This window comes from Acipenser ruthenus, chromosome 17, assembly GCF_902713425.1.
Source record: "Acipenser ruthenus chromosome 17, fAciRut3.2 maternal haplotype, whole genome shotgun sequence".
Taxonomy (NCBI): Eukaryota; Metazoa; Chordata; class Actinopteri; order Acipenseriformes; family Acipenseridae; genus Acipenser; species Acipenser ruthenus.
This window is the reverse complement of record NC_081205.1, coordinates 23,569,302-23,589,290: the sequence shown is the minus strand read 5'-3', so window position 1 is coordinate 23,589,290 and position 19,989 is coordinate 23,569,302. Positions and strand designations below refer to the sequence as shown.

At 37.4% G+C, this 19,989-nt stretch overlaps 1 protein-coding gene across 2 annotated transcripts in view; it reads right to left on the bottom strand.

The window, feature by feature from the left end:
• The window catches only part of LOC117422928 (anosmin-1-like), a 43,999-nt gene that overhangs the window by 10,493 nt on the left and 13,517 nt on the right, over positions 1 to 19,989 (bottom strand). For both annotated transcript variants that reach the window (XM_034038174.3, XM_034038175.3), the window contains exons 3-7: positions 8,774 to 8,836; positions 6,720 to 6,927; positions 6,253 to 6,437; positions 3,426 to 3,555; positions 488 to 693 (exon numbers count right to left, since the gene is read on the bottom strand). In XM_034038174.3, the coding sequence (XP_033894065.3) occupies positions 488 to 693; positions 3,426 to 3,555; positions 6,253 to 6,437; positions 6,720 to 6,927; positions 8,774 to 8,836 (792 nt within the window). The remainder of the gene's footprint in view (positions 1 to 487; positions 694 to 3,425; positions 3,556 to 6,252; positions 6,438 to 6,719; positions 6,928 to 8,773; positions 8,837 to 19,989) is intronic.

The window sequence follows — 19,989 nt, the reverse complement described above, 5'->3', positions numbered from 1 at the left end:
TCTCCTATCCACAGGCTTCCTAACAATATTGGCCCATCGTACAGTAGCAGAGCCATCGGACACCTCACCTCTATTCTGTAGCGCTCGTTAGCAGTGCCACTACTCAACACATCAGACATAACCAGATGTTTCAGCAATGTATTGCTTTGTCCAGCTTGATATCCCGGTTTATCGTTTAATAAAAACACCGGGCAGCCCATTTTTGTCAGTTACCCATGGGAAAATTACAGAGCAAATACTCAGAAGGTTAATTTAATTAAGTCAGTGGTTTCTTTCAAATTTTGTTACAATACCTGGGACTGTATTATGTAAAAAAAATAGGAGTGCATTACTGACTGGTCTAAAACACTTTGAGAATAAGGAACTAAAAGGTTACTGTTAGTCCACGTTTAGATTTACATGCACAGGTACTACCCAAATGTTGTGTCATTTTGTGTTGAACGGATTAACCCCACTTGTGACATTTTATTGGACATGCTGTACTTACTCCTCCAGTCAGTTTTGAGCTGTCTCTTTTGTTCAGCAGCACGTGTTTTCTCTGTACTCTTTGACTCCAGGAGACTTTGTAGTGGTGGACAGACAGGTCCTCATCCTGAGGAGGATCCCAGGAGATCACCACGTCTACAGTGCCGTCAGGTCGGACTGTGAAGTTTCCATTTCTTACGTTCTTTGGCATCTTCGGAGGCACAGGATCTGCAAAAAAAAAAAAAAGAAAAAAGTTGAGTTTGTGAGTTTTAATTACAGTTTAACAACCCATTTTCAATGTCCTGCTTTTATTTATTTATTTAACAAAAGCATTATAAGCACAATGTGTGCTTGTTAACATTCAGAAAAGTTAAGAAAGGGTATTTCAAATGAAAAGATCAAGTGCAGAGCAGAGAGGAGTAAAAATGGGCCCACTGATGCTGATGTTAATTAAACATATTATATGGGCTTCAACAGAGGCCCCTATGGTCACTTGCTTATTGTATGTTTCACATTGCTTGTATAGTGCCAGTACCAAAATTCAGCACTCAGCTAGATAAGACAGGCATGTATAACCAAGCAACTCTGTCAGCCCTACACAAGAAAAAATGTGTACTTATTGCATGTAATTATAATTAAGTATGAATTACTATATATTATATATAGAAAGAGAATATCTACTGTATGTACAATTTATAGGCACACAAATACACACTCCTGTGTTTCTACAGTATATGAATGAAGTAAGATTTTGCACACAGGTACTCATGTTTGAAAGGATTAGTTTAACAGCATGAATGAAATGAAACAAAGAACAGCAGAATGAATAAAGAAAGAATCCGGACAGGGCACATGAACGCAAAACGGGCTTTGCTGATTGCTAGGAATGAGCTAAACGGAACAGGACTGAACTTCATGAAGAGAGGTGAAATGGAATGAACTGTGAAGTCATTTGAAAATTGGACCCCAGTGAAAAACAGCAGTAAACAAGAAGCAGAGACCTGTTGTGAATGCATTCATTTCTGCCTCATTAGACAGCTAGTTTTTCCTGCCGCTCTTGATTTTAACCTCACTACCCTTTAATTCCTCTGATTTACTTTTCATGATTTTAAAACAATTAGGTGGGGATAATGCCAGGCCAGCACTTGTGTTCTTAATGGCAATGATCGATACATCGCTTGAATAGGCTCAGAAATCTCCTATCATCAATCACATGCTGCTCAATGCTCACACTGCATGGTGTGTCCGTTTTCTATTCACAAGACTTGTTTCTTAAGATTAAACTCCAGATGATGCTGGTGTGTACAGACAAGGGCTTCTATTTATATCAAGCCTATTTTAATAATAAGCTCGATAGGTTCTATTGACAGTCCAGTTTGTTTGTTTGCATTCCTCAGTAGTTCTCAGTAGGTACTTGCTTGTTAACTATTGTTGATAAAAACCATTGACAAAAATAATGTCAGATAGAGAATTAAATAAATCACGCACTATCAAATTGTGACATAGAAAAAGCACTATATAAGTAAATTATAATAATAATAGTAATAATAAATATGAATGCAATGTATATTTAATACTTGATTCACATACTCTCAAGAACTAAACAATGTCTGTACCAAGTGTCATCACGACTGCTGAGCGATTCTCTATATGAAAACTGAGTGACAGACGAGAGCCTCTATTATATCCTGCCTGAACTTGGTTTGACAATCTGAGATTTACAGCAGATACAGTGACTGAAACATTTGTACCTAGCAGCAGAAGGTAACAGAAAGCGACATCTGCCTCCAGGGTGCAGTTTGAACTGCAGTATGTATGTTTCATCCTGTGATGTTCTACACCACAGCAAAAATGCTCCAAGTTCTAAAGCAAAGATTCCATTTCATATGGGAGGAACTTCATAAAAAGAGCAAGAACCCTTCAAGTTTTTGGTCAAGACTGAAGAGCTGTCATTTAGATTTTCCTTCACTGTGTTATCAGTTTGCTTTCATCTGACGCTTTCGTTATGTGATGGCAGCTAGGAGTCTGGACCTCTGACCCCAACATTCTTTATCACCTAAAATACTGGCCACTTGATAAATACATTTAATTATTAGATGTTTTAGTGACACATTCACCTAATGGAGAAAAATGATTTCATAAATACTGAATGTGGCTATGAAAGCTGTTTCTCCTTATCTAACATAAAGTGATATCTACGTTCGCTTGCTACTCAGTGTATACATGAACCAACAGGCACAATAAACCAGACACTTTGACAATGAGGAGAATGTTAACACTTCATAAAATAAGGCTGAACAAAGTGGAACTGTGAGTGTATGATTTATACAATCCAATAACAGGTTTATTTGATCTATATCAGTGTTCACAAGCTCTGCAAGCCACCATCTGGACTGCTCTGTAAAAGAGATGATGACTTGAATATGACTTGACATTGCTGTCAATATAAACAAATCAGGACTGTCAAAAAGCAAGTCTTTACTATATAAAAGTGTTGTGGCACTGCTGCAGTGTTTGGAAATCAGAACAGATGCTTAATGTTCAGGCTTAGACAGGCTTCACTGCACTTGAGACATTCTGTACATGAGATTAGTGGTGCAGGCAAATTGGTTTTCATGCTCCAAACTTTGTGCAGATGTAGCTATTATACCTGACAACAGAGTTTAAAGTCAAAGGGTCAGTAAACTCAAATAAGTCTATGAGATTCCCTGCAGTCCTAGTCTATCAGTAGTAATCATATGCAACCTATTTTTAAGTAAATACAGTTACATCTGCCTTTAAAAGTCTAGCATAGGAAACATTATTATAATGAAATATACAAAGGTATGTTTTCAGAATCTGCTTTCTCTTATGCAGTGGCACATTGCTATACACCAATATCTTAGCCAGGCTCACGCAGGAATAGTTCCCAGTAAGGGTTTTGAGTTTAATAACAAATGTGTGATTCTCCAGTTTCTCACCTCTAGAGGAATGGAAATGCTTGCTCGGGGTTGTAAAGCCGCGTGTGCCCTGAGCGTTGATTGCAGCAACTCGGAACTGGTACCATCTGTTTGGCCTTATGTCTTTCAGGTTACTGTGATCCTCTGTTGTCTGGGGGTTTCAAGAAAGGGAAATTAAGAGTAATTGTCAGCTAACGTTTTCAATGTGCACCGCTACATAACCTCTAATGCCACATATACAGTGATAAGAAACGCTGCAAGCGTCTGGAGGAAAAACATAGATCTCACCAGAACTGGCAGATGTGATAGGAGTGTTCATTCAACAACACACACATTCAAGCAAAACACGGCACTTTATACCTTCAGTGTAATACTCCAGGTGATTTTTGTTGTGACGTCAACACAGCTAGTGTGGAGGCTGCTTTAGATACAGGGGACCTATGAGTAAATTGCTTCAAACTACATTTAAAAAGAAAGTTTTCCTTTTCCTTTTTCATTTTTTAGATGATTTGTGCATTATTAGTGGTTCTTATTGCAATTACTCAAATATGTTTTTATATTTAGTTTTTGATAAGTCTGTGTTAAAAGTGCTTTGACTATGGAGCTGGCCTTCAGTTGCCTGCCTGCCATAGACATACAGGTAGTGGACAAAAAACTGGAAACACCAATCTAGTCACTTAATAAGGCGCTGGACCACTATGGTATCCCGCTCTCAGCAGATCGTTTTTGATGAAACTGGCTGCTCGCGCCCCAGGTTGAAATTTGCAGTCAATTGATCTCCTGTTGCTCGCCTGTTTTGCCTTGCACTTCGAATTAATACACAGATATCACGATCCTGGAGTATGCGCTATGTCGATATGCACTCCCTCGGAGTTCCATACCGACATGATCTTAGACACCGTTGCTCGTGAAACATCAGCAAGTTGAGCTGTCTTGGTCACTGAAGCTCCTGCCAAACGCGCCCCAACAATCACCCCTCTTTCAAACTCACTGAGGTCTCCTCTTGCAGCCATGCTAGCCATAATTATAGGCAACCAGACCTGTCCAGCATTTTTATACATGACCCTAAGCATGCTGGGATGTTATTTGCTTAATTTACGCATGAGCCACACCTGTGTGGAAACCCTTGCGTTCAATAAACTTGGTTTCCCTCATTTACCCATTTTTTTGTCCACTACCTATATGTAATGTAGGCTAGACCACATAAGGTGCCTTTATATTGGTAAGTGCCAGCACCATCTAGAGTGCAGCGGTGTATCACCAGCAAAACTAAAGGAAGCGTGATTGTGCAGACTCTTACGTCTATAGAGACACATTGGCTGATCTTAGCTTAGGTTACACATATCTGTGAAAGACAATGATATCTCAAGAGTAGCTTTAAACACAGATTTAAAACACAAGACTTTTTAAAATTTTTATAAAAGAAAACACAGTATTTGAGTAATTCTAGTAAGAACCACTGTTAACATTATAAAAAGGTAAAGGAAGAGTAAACAAAAAAAAGAAGAAAATAAAACGTGAAGCTATTTTATTGAATGTATTTATTTATTTGAATCTGAATGTAGTGCTCATGAAAGGTAAGGGCCCTGGACACAGTCAGGCACATACTGAGAATCTTACAACATTCATACTGCCGTGGCTTCATGCACAGTATCAGAGGTAAGAAACTTCAGAAGCACTTTCCTTCTCCCTAACAAACCACTTCGCCCCTTTAAAACTGCAGCTGGTTACAGTTTCTGGTCAGCATGGGGTCATTTGAAGAAGTCTTGGTGGGCTGCTTTGTAGAGTCACAAGTGATAACTGAATTAACAGACTGTCAAACTTCCATACTTCCATACTTTAGGCTGCAGCCTTAATGGTGTCAACCGTTATCAGTAAAGGACAAGGGGTTAATCTGAGCACGATAATATTTGAGTATAGTAACAGGTGTCCAAATACCCAATACAAAATTAGAATCTCAAAACATATATATTGGGGTGTGTTTTAATGATCTAAATATTAAGGATCTTTTCATTTCTTTTTAGTACGTGTACGTGGATATAAGGAAAGGGTCTGTTTGGCAGCTGAGAGAAAGAAACAAGCTGCAGGTTGCCATATTGTTAATACGGACTGAGTACTAGTTATTTGTAATTGGTAGTTGAACTAATAGAAGTCTCAATTTCAGAATCCATCAAAGGATTCTAGATTTCTGGAAGCCAGTTTCTTGCATTAATGACCTTAATTGTTACCTTTACGCATGTATAGTTCTTTCTTGGACATACGTGTTTGAAAGCCAATGTACTGTGATTGCATTACCACTAATTGATTATGATGCCGAAACAACTGCAATCATGCACATTTACTTTTGATTGCTTCCAGAGCTTGCAGTAATCAAGCCTGCCTTCGTTGTAAAGAATAAATCACTGCTTTTCACTGAATGAGACCTGCAAGAGAGCAAGCTAATTGAGTCATGGGGGCGGCCTTGGTCTAACATTAAATCTGCTGCGGTCTAACAATGTTCAATTTCACACTAAAATATAACCCCCTGGTGTCAGTTAACTACAAAGTTATTCTGCAGTTTAGCCTCTTGTGGACCCTGTTGCCTGTCTACTGCGTTTACATTCACCACCGGTAGTTGTAAGTATACACTTCCATAAACCCTGATTGCCAGTACAACAATAGCTCTTGTTATATTAACTGTAGTAAGAGGTTACCAATTAAATCTTCAAGCTCTGTTATAGATCAGAAAGGAAATTAAAATCGCATTTTAAAAATTGTGTTCTGCAGCTGACAAACATGTTTTGTTTTTGTCAGTTAGATAGCGAAACAACGTGGGAGCGCTATATATATATATATTTATTTATTTTACCATAGCTGTTGTCTGCCATTCTGTCGACTCATCTTCACTGGGGTGTATGCCGTAATTCCATCTTTTTTGCAGGACATAAAACACTGGTTCAACAGAAACGTTGAACTTTGACATCCAGGAGACTTCCACAACCCCATTTTCATCTTCGAGGAAGGCCAAGTCTTTCCTGGGTTTTAATGGGACTCCTGAAAAAGCAAAACTTGAATCTTAAAAATCACTATAATGCTGTTGCATGTTGGAGTGAGGGAGGTCGACTGGAAAGTGATGTGGTTGTGAGGGAAACAGGGCAATGAATGCCCTTGGGAGATAGAACAGCCTCTGGCTACACACGTGGGCCAGTTGGTGGGCTGGATTGATCTTTTTGGTACAAGTGTAATAACATATAACTAGGTTTTGGTAATTTTTGCCACTTAGTACATTTTATATATATATATATATATATATATCGTCCTTGCTCATACACATACCTTTGAACAGGTTGGCTGGGGTTTGGCAGGTGTACCCGCAGCCATTGGAACAGCACTTCTTGAAGCCAGGGCACTGGCGGTCGGCACTACAGCTCAGCACACAGGCAGCCGCAAACCCGGAGGCCTTCTGAGGAGGCGGGCAGTCCCCCTGCTTCAGATTCAGGATAGACTTCAGGAACTCCGAGCTTGTCACACATTCATGGTGCTTCTGAGGAAAACAAGTTTGAAGATATTCAGGGCATTCAAAAAAACCTCTTGCTGTCAATACTAGCACTGGCATGGAAATTTGGGCTAAGCCTTCTTAACGGGGGGGGGGGGTTACTTGAACAATTGATTAAAGAGTAACTAAAGTTAACGTGCTTTGGACTATAGGTTCAGGAGTGGCAATTATTTGTGTAATTCCAATGATGGACTCAAGTTTAATGTATTCTAAATGTTTAAAAATGGTCATAAAGTCTGCAGGTGGAGCATTAATAATCCCTGTTCCTAAGAGCAATCTCCTAAAGGACAGCTTAGTTACCCTATGAAGCATCCAGCAGTAAAACAGAAGAGGCACCCCCAGCAGGTGGTGAGAGACGTTTAATTTACAAAGTGCCATCGTACATTCCAGTGTACTGTAATATAGATGGATTGCAGATATCACTTTACCAAATGTGCAATGGAATGGCATAACAGGATCAATAATTCAAACCACACAGTCACACAGTTCTCTAATAACAAATACACATTGACAGCGCAGAAGCAAAGTATAATACATACATGAAAAAAGTAAATATATTCTTGAAGATTAATAGACTGAAGTGAACATCCGTCCCACAGATTATTTATTTTATAATATAATTAGGGCTTCTGGTGTCCATTTACATTTTCTTTTTTTTTTTTTTTGAAAAATCTGTGTTTATCAGAGCTTTTATTAGACCTACAAAAAGTGATTTGACCAGTTATTTCTGGTTTTGCCCAAAAGTATCCTTGGAATTTAGAGTTCTGATGTGTTACAGAATGCAGAGACAGGTTCAAATAAAGTAACAGCACAAATAGGAATCAGAGTGCTCGCAGTACCTGTATCGAACAAAATACAGTAACTGTACCATAAACTGGGGTTGGGGGTGAAGTAGTAAGATTCCAGTATTTTTTTGTGTTTGTGTTTTCAGGAATGTTTTATTGCTGTTTACCGGTTAAAACCTAACACTACAAACCCTAAATAAAAATACCTGCTGTATATTACAACATTGTTCCAAGACCTTGTTAACTGTTCAGGGTAGCTTACATTCCCCAAAGGTAGCTTCAGTAGTTTCAGCCTGCTGACATCTCAAATGATCCAGCACCCTCGACATTGGTGCTGGTGATGTAGTCAAGGCAAGGATAGGCCAGACCAGGATACAAGCTAAAATCAGTTTGACATTGTAACACTACTCAAATGATACCATTAAAGAGCTGGTTTGTCATTTTCAAGCCTAAAAAATATACCTGCTTTATAAATTTAATGCATTATAATTTATATATATATACTGTATATATATATTACTTTTTTTAAAATTATAGTTGTACTTGGCTTCAAACCTGACATCTGTTTTGATAGAACAGACTTACTTTGACTTGTCAGCACAGGACTACGCTGCTTAGATCTCCTGCTAATAATGGCGTAATCCATAAGTGTAAACTACAGGTTTAGTGGGATTAAATATAGTCCTCTGTTCTTGAGCATTTTCCAGTGGAATGTCTTCATCTAACAAGCTAACAAGGGTTTTCTAGGAGGGGAGTCTACAAAAAAAGGGATAAAAGACTAAATAATTTCCCTTGAAAAGAGAACACTTAGTTTCTAAATAATTTGAAACATGATAAAATGGCAGGCTTCTCCTAATCAAGGGATTGTGTCATTTTCATCAGGACAGAACTGAATTGTCAAGGCATATAATCCTCTTCTTTGTAACCATGGTGTAACAATCAGTCAGTTGTTACGTACAAGTTGTCTCATTTGCTGACACATATGCACAGACTTGTTTCAAAGCAGAAAATGCAGTACAAGCTCAATGTAAATTGTTTGTGTAACTTACCTCACATGTTTTGTTGGACAGAGTTCTTCTGATTTCCCATATTTCTTTGCATGGTCGTAAGCACTATAAACAGAGAAGGTTCACAGGTTAGCAACAGCTTGTTAGCCATGGTATAAAGTAGTTTTGTTTTATACTTTGCATGTGCAGTACTCTACCACAGTTAATCATGATTTAGTATACTTTTCTGTGATTTACCATGGTAGCCAATGGTTTAACATGCTTACCCTAAGCTTCTACCGTGGTATACTTTTTTTTTGCATAAGGGATAAAGGAAAGATGAAGACTGTGCACACTGAATAACAAATGTCCTGGGTGATTTTGAGCAAACTCCTAAGCACCCAGTTGAGTTATACTGGGTTAATAAAGAACCTTTATTCTTTCAAACTTCATTTTCCATGTTTTTATTTTCTTCATTTTTGTGACAAAGGCAACCTTAAATGGTATACTTGACTTCAGAAATCAAAAGAGCAAACGTGGCTCAAGAGTTATCCGATGGACAGCCCTGCTGTATACCAACGCTTATTCATGTGACCAGACCACACAACCACACTTAACCATTCCCTTTACAATATACAAATACATTGGTGTTTAAGGTTTTCTCATCCAGCTTCAACTCATGAAGGGAGTAATGCATCATGCTGTGATTTCACTTAACAATGGGCTTAGGAAGTGAATAATTGCACCTGAACATTCTCATTGCAACTACAATCAGAGCGCTCTCGTGCTTCTCCTTTCTCAATGCAATACTCCTTCGTCACTCGGCTTTGAGCTAATTCATATCCTTTCTCAATGCAATACTCCTTCGTCACTCAGCTTTGGGCTAATTCATCAAATGTGTCTTTTCACAGCATGGCTCTTCACCCCCATCAGTGAATGTACATTTGTACGATTCTTTTAAATGTGTTTGAGAATATGAAAACATCTGTTGTGTGTTACCTAAATGATCATCCAGCCATCTGTCACCTTCCATGTACATGAGAACCAATTACATTTTAAAAGAACACCAGGCAGTATTAAAGGGGTACTTACCTGTTTAATATCATGTTATGTGTGGTTTGTATAAAGGCCCAAATGAACTAATTCTGGGGATAATGTAAATATGTTTTTTCAACAACTATTTTTTGTTTCCCCTTTTCTATTTAGGCTTACCAATTCTATAAATAGTCTTTTTTCTGTGTAATTAAAATCTATCCCACTAATGAACCAAATTATAGCCAGAAGAGTTTGGTAATAATTCCTTTCTAATTGCGCCAACATGAATGTTTCCAGAATGCTGAACAGGAACTCTGTCAATCTCTATTACATGCTGTTACAGCTTCTCTCAGATACACATGGTCCATATGTTTGAAATGAAACCAAAAAGCTAAAGGAATGCTCAAGGTAAAGTTAATTGACCTTGTTTTGATAAAGTCATTTTTTTTTTTTCATCTAAACACTTCCTACAGGTGTGAACGTATGTTTAATGTTAATATGATCTGTTCCACTGCAGCTGAATGAGAAGAGTGACGAGGAGGTGAAACTCAGTCAATACTGAGTTCCCCCAGAAAAGGAGTGCAGTTCTTTATGATATAAAGAATGCGCTGGTATAAACAGGTGAGCTAGTAATAATTATGTGCAGCCCAACTTTCTTACATGGTCAAGTTAACAAGAGCACAATTGTGCAATTTATTTATTTTTCCATGCACACTGCAGGTGAATCACAGTTCAACACTTTTTAAGTGCCAGTAAGAAGAATGATGTCATTGTAAATCAGTCAGCTGACATCTCAGATGATCCAGCACCCTCGCTATTGGTGTTTGTGATGTAGTCAAGGCCAGACCAGGATACGCAGTTTCTATCTAATCAGTGATGACAGATTTTTTAAGCCACCTTTAAGTCACCACTTCAAAAGGTGGCAAAAGAGCTACCACATGTCTGCGGGCTATCAATGTGACAACACATTCCTGGACCAGACTAGAACTAAATGGAAAAGTTGCTGCCATAAATCCATACCATACTGCAAACAAAGACGGGCCCATAAATCTCCATAGCTGACCAAAAGAAAACAACCCCTATCTTTAAAATTACCGTAGGTGTTAAGATTTTGTTTTTTTCTATCAACTTTGATAATGGTTATCCGTGGCTAATTTTGAGATAGAGATAGAGATCAATTATGCAATTATGTAATTATTTGTAAAGGTTATGATCTTATTTTTACTGTAACCGACATCTGACATGCCTGGTGTTGGACCAGAATTAGAAACACTAAAAAATGTAGCACACACTTATGTAAAAAATGTACGAATATCTCCTGAAACTGAAATGCTCATCACTCAAAAGAGCCTTTCTTTTTCTAAGCTTGTTAGGCACAGTTCATGTGGGAATGCCCATACATGCGTAAAAAGATGCGATTCATTATCTCCAAGGAAAGTTAACCCCTTTTCACTTCATTATCTTTAAGCACTGCTGTAGAACACCCATGATTGTGACATTAATGAGAGGAGATGGGTAAGAATGTAAAGTTCTTGAAATGGAATAAGTAACAAGTATCACAAGAAAAAACACGCTGACTACCCTCCACAAGTACAGTATTGGGACAAATGAATACATGCGGAACACCTGGGGACAGCACATATAACCCCATTCAGACACCCCAGAAAATAGGTTTCTGTAATGGTGACTCCACGATTAATGTGATAAATGTCTTGGCAGTCACCCTTGCAGAAAGACATTTTTATAAGCATTGCCTCCATAGTTTGGTAAAATGCCTCAGCTTGCCCAGGACAGAATGGCATGGGGTATTCAGGTCAGAATTGAAGTGCGTTTCCAAAGCTGTGAGGGGAAGTATTTTAAATTCACACTGCAGTATAATACAGTCTGAAAGTGGCCAACTTCACAATGTCTTGCCAAAGGCTGGTTTTGGCTGCACTCAGCAGGCCACCCCTTTCTTTCAGTCTGGGAGGTCTGTATCTAGCTGCTCGTAAAAAGGTGACCTGTTGTTCTGAACGTTATGTCATTTTATTTGACCAGTCTAGACATTTTATATAACAAGCAACTTAGAGTTATTGGTAAATTAAGTCCTACAGCATAGTCAATTATTGTATTAAAGCTTATTTAGAAAGAAGCGAAAAGAAACAAGTACAATTCTCTGATGGAACATTTCGACGTGCAGTCTTTATCAATGAGTTCATGAAGTGTTATAAAACTACAGGAGTCTGTTTCAGTGTTATTTGTGGAGACTTCAATATCCTCCGTTTCACTGAGGTACATCACATTTGCCACTCTTATTGCTTCAGCGCCCTCCTGCTTTTATCTGATCCTTCACAGTCGTCCCTTTCCCACACTTCACTCAAGCACAGACTCCCTGCCGTTGCTTGTGTTTGGAGCAAGGTGGTGCCAGCCAGTCAGCACAATTTACACACAGGATATTATATTTTTTTGGTAACCAACGCACTTTCGTGTGATTGATAGATTGCAAAATAATGGACAGCAGCATGGGATGGCTCCCATGTGACTTCTTGCAGAAGTTGTTAACGAGCCCCAAAGGAGATGCCGACCTAAACTTTGATCTGGTTAGTCGCTGCTACCCTCATTGAAAAAGCAGCTCCGCACCTTAGAATATAAATCATGCCAGTGAAAAATATTCAATAAAGTTGAATAAAGTTTATTAATCAAAAAAATATGAATCGCTTTTTTTTTTTTTTTACATTACTTTAAACCAACGTTATTAATGTGTATGTAATATATAGCTCTATTTAATGGCATTTATTTTAACTGCTAGTTAACAAAGCAATTTCACAAACAATATGACATATTATAATAATATTATATATGCCTTTTTGGATACATTTCAAAATGCAGATAAAACAACTATGTTGTTACAATTTTTTTACTACACGCACTTTATTATTATTATTATTATTATTTATTTCTTAGCAGACGCCCTTATCCAGGGCGACTTACAATCGTAAGCAAATACATTTACATAATTCTGTGATTGTGATGATGTACATTAACAACATGTATTTAGCGTTTAAGTTATTTTCTAATCATGCTGGTGTATGCACAGTATAGCATAGCTATTATGTAGTTAATATACCTGTATTTTGAAATGTAGGCCATATTTTACACTATATGCCAAAAACCATCACTTATCTTTGTCATAGCTGCTGATCGTCTTGTTATTTGGTATATTGGAAAAGCTGCATTCAAGGAGCCATAATTAAAATGTTGCCCTCAGCTTGACATGTTTGGTTTCAATTAATTCAAGAACCATAGACATTGTGAATTAAAAGATGCAGTGACCCTCAATCAAACTCAATTTTACACTAAAATAGAATCCCTTCCTCCGTTTACTAAACCATTCCATGCTGTAGCCTATTGTGTACTCTACTTTATCATAAAGCTTAATTACATCTTCAAAGTTTATAGCTTTATATGGTAACAACCTTCTTGAATATATATAAAACAAATGAGTATATCACAACATCTTTGCTATACTAACAGCAATAGATGTACTGTTTGGGTCACTCTGAGCTACATACACTTTGACACTGTATTATTAGGTAAAAACATGGGGACATAGTCGTGGTGAAAGGGACCCATGCTTGGATATGAACGCTGATGAATGATAAATGGTCATGTAATAGGCTTCAGTGCAGGATTTAGATATTTATCAATTGGCAGGCATATCAAAAGTTGTTCTTTCAGCACCCCTGCTGTGTCACAGGTTGTACTTGCAGAACATCCAGACTTACATTCAAAACATTTATCAAGGCAATATGGATCAAAAAAAGATAAAAGCCTCCCTTCCATAACATAAAAACCCATTGCAGATGGACTCTGCTGAAAGAACAGAACTATTCCAATCAAACCGTATAATACATCTGTCTCTGCTTCCTGCCTCTGAGATTTAATGTGTTGGCTCAGCGAAATTTATGACAGGTTAACTCTTTTGCAGACAGTAACACTGACATTCTAGACAGTGTGCACAGGTCTCTTTTCTGTTGCTTGGTTTTGTACCTTGGGGTGAGAAAAGCACATTAATCATGCAATGTATATAAAGATTCTTTCGCTGGTAATTTCATTCAGATGTGCTATAGAGAAAGTCTTCACTCTGTAGGGGTTCTCTCAACATATTCACACCTTTTTCAAACCAAACTGTTCTAACTAAATGAGGAAAACCAATGCATTAAGTTATTTGCAATTTGAATGTGCAGGGTAATATATAGATATTGTATTCCACAAAAAAAAAAAACACGTAATTGACCAACATCCATTGTACATGTAAAGATGTACGTTTTACTGTCCAGCCAAGTTTCATCATAACCATAAATGAGTAAGTGTGACATACAGATGGACAGCAAGATGGGGTCCAGTTTTTTGCATTTCCAGCAGGGGACAATAATAATGAAACCCAAGTTCAGCATTTTGGTCAAACATGTATCTTCATAGTTGAACAGTTTTTCAAGGAAATTAAACTGTTGATCCTGTAAACACTCTCACTGTTACCAGCTGTTAGCGCAGTCTATCTTTAGCCCAGGAACCAAAGAATACACATTTCATTGGGGAAGAAAAAACACCCTCACATTTTTAAACAAACCTGTCATGTCAGAACCACACATAACTTTGTGACACAAGTCCCTTTCAAACAGGACCCCGCTTTGACTCTTTCCATTTGGACACTCAGCGTATCACCTCTTAAAGTAACGTCCGAGGCACACAAAGAGATTTGTTTCAGCTGTCAAATTCCCCATCGACACTTCGGACCATTCACACCGCTGGAAGCAGCCCGGGGAGGGGGGGATTGGGAAGAGGGTAATGTTTCTGCAGCAGGCTGGTTCACACCATTGGGTCCACTCTATCTCCTAACCCATCCATCACCTTTGGGGTATTTTTAAGGAAGGCAGCATTGTGTTCAAAGTCTCATTAGGCCCCTCAGTACCTGTCATCTATGTGTCTAATTTAGATCCTTTTAATTAGACTTGCTATGTCACAGTCAGATGCAAATTTTTAAGCAGTGTAACCTACTCTAAAACAGCCTGCTTAACCAAGTGAAGAAGAGAAGCAAATACAAGTTTCACAGTAATTCTAAATTCAAAAACAAGGAGATGAGCACCTGGGAGGGCAAGGTTAACCTTGGTTAACCATGGTGTCGTCCGGAGAGTCACTTGTGTGATCATCACTGCTTATTGAAGCTATGCTTAAAGCAGCAGGTACTGCATTTCTACATATATTGAAATAGTGTTTTGACTTCTGTTTTCTCCTACATTTGTTAAACTTACAGCAGCCTTTAAAAGGTGCCAACTAACCAAACAAACTTAAGTATTTGGCATGTACACGGTGTTATTGTTAAATACATGCACACAGTTAATCTAGTGTTTGTTATTTGGTACTTTTATAAGGGTAGCAGTGAGTTAATTCAGTTCTAAGGGAAGGTTGCACAATATCTTTCTAAAATCGGATATATATCACTAATTCACTCTGGGCTAGATTCTCAAAGCTGACTACTCCAATTGGCACAATACTTTTAGATAGTAAAAACACACCCAATAAAGTTACCAAATCAGAAATAAACAACTCAGACATTTCATTTAGGGGCTTGTGACTAGTTCAACGTTTGGCGTAAATAGCTTTGAGAATCTTGCCCTTATTTATATACTGTAAGAGCAGAGTAAATGGCAACCAAAAACATGAATAAAAATATATATATTGTATCTGTAGCACATCTAAAAAGCTACAATATTTTGCTATAAACATCTGTATCGCATTAGTACAACAGCAGCAACGTTGTTTCTACTTTCTTAGGAAATCAAAGTGTAAGGGAGTTTATTTTTCTTTAATCAATAACACACCTTGGTTCCAATATGTTGGGAGTTAACTTTAGCCCATAAATTTGTTTTCTAAAAACATACATTTTCTAGAGGGTTAGATTAAAGGGCCTAACAAAGTACATGTCTGGAGGGTTGTACTTTAAACATTTTTATTGTACTTCATGTAGACAAATCAAAGGAAGGGTCCAGCTTTCTGATTTAGTATGCTGTCATGCAAATTTTCATGGAACAGAAATTCACCATGAAAGAAACCATATGTGAAGCAGTATCCCTCATTTCAGAACAGCGTTTCAAAATTCTGTGAACATCAAGCGAAACTCAACTTCATACATACCCAAACCACACAGCAGTTTATACACAGGGGAAAATACAAAGCTGTTTACCAAATAGGTTAAGACAATTTATCCTAACCATTTCAAGAAACCTTACACTTTAATGTAATACTTTATTTTCATCACTGATACTGTATAACAGCATTTTCATTGTTACACTCATGGTACTGAATGTAACTGCCCATGAAAATACCGACTCCAAGAAGCAACAAATGTATCAATATTAAAACACATTTTAGGTAAATATGTTCTGCTTTAAAGCAAGCTAAAGTTACTGTATTATTGTGAATATACATACACAAATTATATATATATATATATATATATATATATATATATATATATATATATATATATATATATATATATATATATACACACACAAATATTTCAAAACTGTAACTGTCTTCAGGGTTACCATTGAGGCCATAAATAACCTATATAGAAAAATAAAGTCTAATTTGGTTCTCTGAGTGTTTTTATATAAACCCATTTACGATATAAGTATATACGTGTGCATGTTTGACTTGCATCAGGTGGTCACAGAAGTTGAATGCCACATTAACTGCTTTTGTATTATTTCTCAGAAATAATGCTTTCATACACAACTGTCCCTGTGCAAACAGAAGCCATAAAGAAAACAAAGAACGTTAGAATAAAGATAAAACAGACAAAGACCTACAGAACTGCAATATATAATGAAGCCCCTTAACTAAATCAAAGAGAAAGTAGCACAGCATCTATTCCACAGATATTGTATTACCGCACAGTGCTCAAAGCTTGTCCTGTTTCACATGGTTCGAATGAATCAGTCACCATAAACAATTTTTACAAGCTGTAAAAGGTAACTGGCCATGCTTTTAATATGTAAAAAAGTAACTAAGCACGATTTATGTTGGGGGTCGACAACGTGTGCTTTGAGGGAACATGTGAATCTTTTCAGTGGCAGATTAGTTCTCCATGCTACATATGTATATTAATTATAAAACATTCCTCAGCACAGTGTGTGTGTGTGTGTGTGTGTGTGTGTGTGTGAGAGAGTGTGTGAGAGAGAGAGAGATTCTAATTATAGTATGATGGGGGTGTTCTCTTCGCTTCATTTGAAAATCACACAGAAGGGCAGCAAGTTAATTGTGCTATAAAATGGTTTCGGTCACCATGGTTTTAACCTGAACCTCAAGTTGCAAAGTAAAAAAAAGTTTTGGGGTTTTTTTTAAAATTTTGAAACAGAAATGTACAGCTGGTTTTAAGAACCCGATTTGTGTAGGACAGTGTTATGTGATGCCATGCCTATTAGAGTCTGACATGTCAGGGACATCATGTTAAGTTCTAGAACCCACCTGCAGAACAGCCCTCTTTTGCATAGTGGTGAAGACGCATGTTTGCGATGTGCATGATCTCCGGGAAGTGCCCAGTCTTGTTTCTATTACATTAGCACTAATCTTAGACAAACTAATGTTACCTCTAATCTGGTGCTAATCAGGGTCTGTGAAACCAGCTGTTCATGTAATTGCAAGCAGAAATTATGCAATTATTATTCCTTTCAGAAAAATAGTTCACTCGCTCAATAAAGTTTTTTCTTACTATTTTTGTCCTCGTATATACACTTCAATAATAAATCTGGACCAGATTCAGAAAATACACTTTAACATTTTGTAAATAAATTTTGTAACATCTGCAGTTTTTTTTTTTTTTTCTTTCACCAGATCAAACGATTCATGCACATTACATTTCGAGTGGACTCCTGCGTCTCCACAGTTTCACAGCTGGGAGGTCAAGTGTTCTGCCCACACAGAGAGCTAGCGGCTGCTGGACTGACCAACCCTTGACTCGGTCAGCCCTGTGCACGTCCCCCTGCTCTGAGCTACAGCTCAATTCACAGGATCCACAGTCACCTGCTGGGGTGGAAGGAACCTGAGCAAAGTGCACAATGCAGGCACAGGAAGGGTGCCGACAGCAGAGCCGGGTTGTGGAACAGCCTGGGTCACAGCTGCCTAGAATCTCTAGCTAGTGAACAACCCATGTGAAAACAGCAATACACCTGAAATAGAACACCAACTGGACCCCATTCACAACTTATTTAAGTTATGAATAAAAGACAATCCAGCAACAGAACAATTTCATGATCTTCTCTGTGGAAAAGTGTATGATCTCATTGATATGCAGAGACTTAATATAATATATTACAGAGACCTACAGTATAATGCTTTATCTGTGACTTGAAGATACATATAATAAATATAAGGAGGTGGTATTGTATTTTCATGGTGCTGGTCTTTTTCAAAATAATTACAAAGCATTTGCCTTAGATAAAAAAAAAAAGCCAGACTTGTTGACATGATAGATTGTCCTATAAATGTAGGCTTTTTTTGTATTTATAAAGAAACAAAAAGTTAAACCCAAGAGGATGTTAAATAACTGCAGTTATTTTTACTGGAAGCACAACATTTACTTTTCCTATTATTCCTGAGAGTCTGGGAGGATAACCTCCATCTGAAAGCAATTACAACAGCTAAGAGTATGGTGTGAGAGTTATAGCCTTCACAGGGGAAGACTCTGGCTTCATAGCTTTGACACTTTTAACCTCGGTCCCTGAAGGCAAGGGAGGGGGGTTGGCTAAAGACGTCTGGTTTAAGCAATTATTGTAAATGAGCTAATAATGTTTACGTTCTTATTAGTGCACTAAAAGAAAAGGAAAAAAGCAATTAGAATAGTATATCAATTTCTCTGGAAAACATTTTCCTGAGAGACTGCAAAGCCTATTTATCTGAGGAAACTATTCTACGGCACGGTTCGACTTTGTTTAGCTTTCTGTATCTGACAGAATACTAGCTTATCAGTTCCACAGGAAAGCACGGCCTTGTCCAGACGTTTTTAAAGAAAGACTTTTTATATTACTTCGGTAATACACAGAAATTAGAGTTTGACAGATATATGATCCTACTAAATCAGGTGTACACCTGTCTTATTACTAATGATTAGCAGTACATACAGTATGTGTGTTAAATATTTTATAGACTATTCAATTTCTGACTCTTGCTTTTTATCGCTCTCCAAGAGCATCAATTACAAAACAGGAACCTGCTTTTTTTCACATACCACATAAAAGTGTCATACCATAAGAAGAAAGGCAATGGCCCAAAAACTAAAATCCACAGAGAATGGTGTTACTTCATATAACTGTTGGCCGTAGTGTGCCTTAAGTAAATCGTTTTTTTCTTTCTTGTGGAAGTCAATTGAGAGCCATGTCTAAAAAAATATGTGAAATGAAGCTTTGGTGCTTGACAATACTGTATTATTCTCATCAGCTTTGTTATACTGGCAGAAAAGAAAGTCTGGTCACTTATTTTTAGTACAAATGTCCCAGTTCCTGGGAATGCTGTAGACCAGTGGTTCCCAACCTGTGGTCCATGGACAACTTGTGGTCCGTGAGTAAACTCCATGTGGTCTGCAAACAACTCCCAAAATTTGGTTACGCAGTTCTTGCAAAAACCCATTTCTACACTTTGTGCTACTACTATTACTAAGCAACACAACAAACAGATTTAACCATGTGATATATAATTATAAGATATTAAGATATGTCTGCCTTTTTAACCCTTTATCTGTTTTATATTACGGGTGTGTTTATAAATTAAAATATATATATATATATATATATATATATACATATATATATACATATATATATATATATTACAGCTCCCTTTGATGCAATACCAAGCATTGCCTTCAAAGCCGCCATTAACTGAAACAGCTTTTTAATGAGAAACAAATACTAACTAAATAACTTACACATTATGAAGCACATCTGTCTTTAGCCAGCATTATTTAAAAAGATATTCTAGCCTTCATATTCCAGTGTTTTTTATATGTGCATTCGAGTGTGGTTTGCGAGTGAGTGCAGTTAGTTGCGTTAGAAACGGATAGATTAATTTGCTTCACGAGGTAATGGTTGCGGGGACCAGCATGTATTTACATTTACTGGATCCCAGGACGACCCAAGCCCCAGTGCATTATTTGTCAGGTGGTTTTGTCAAACAAAACTCTTAAACCTGATAATTGAGATGCC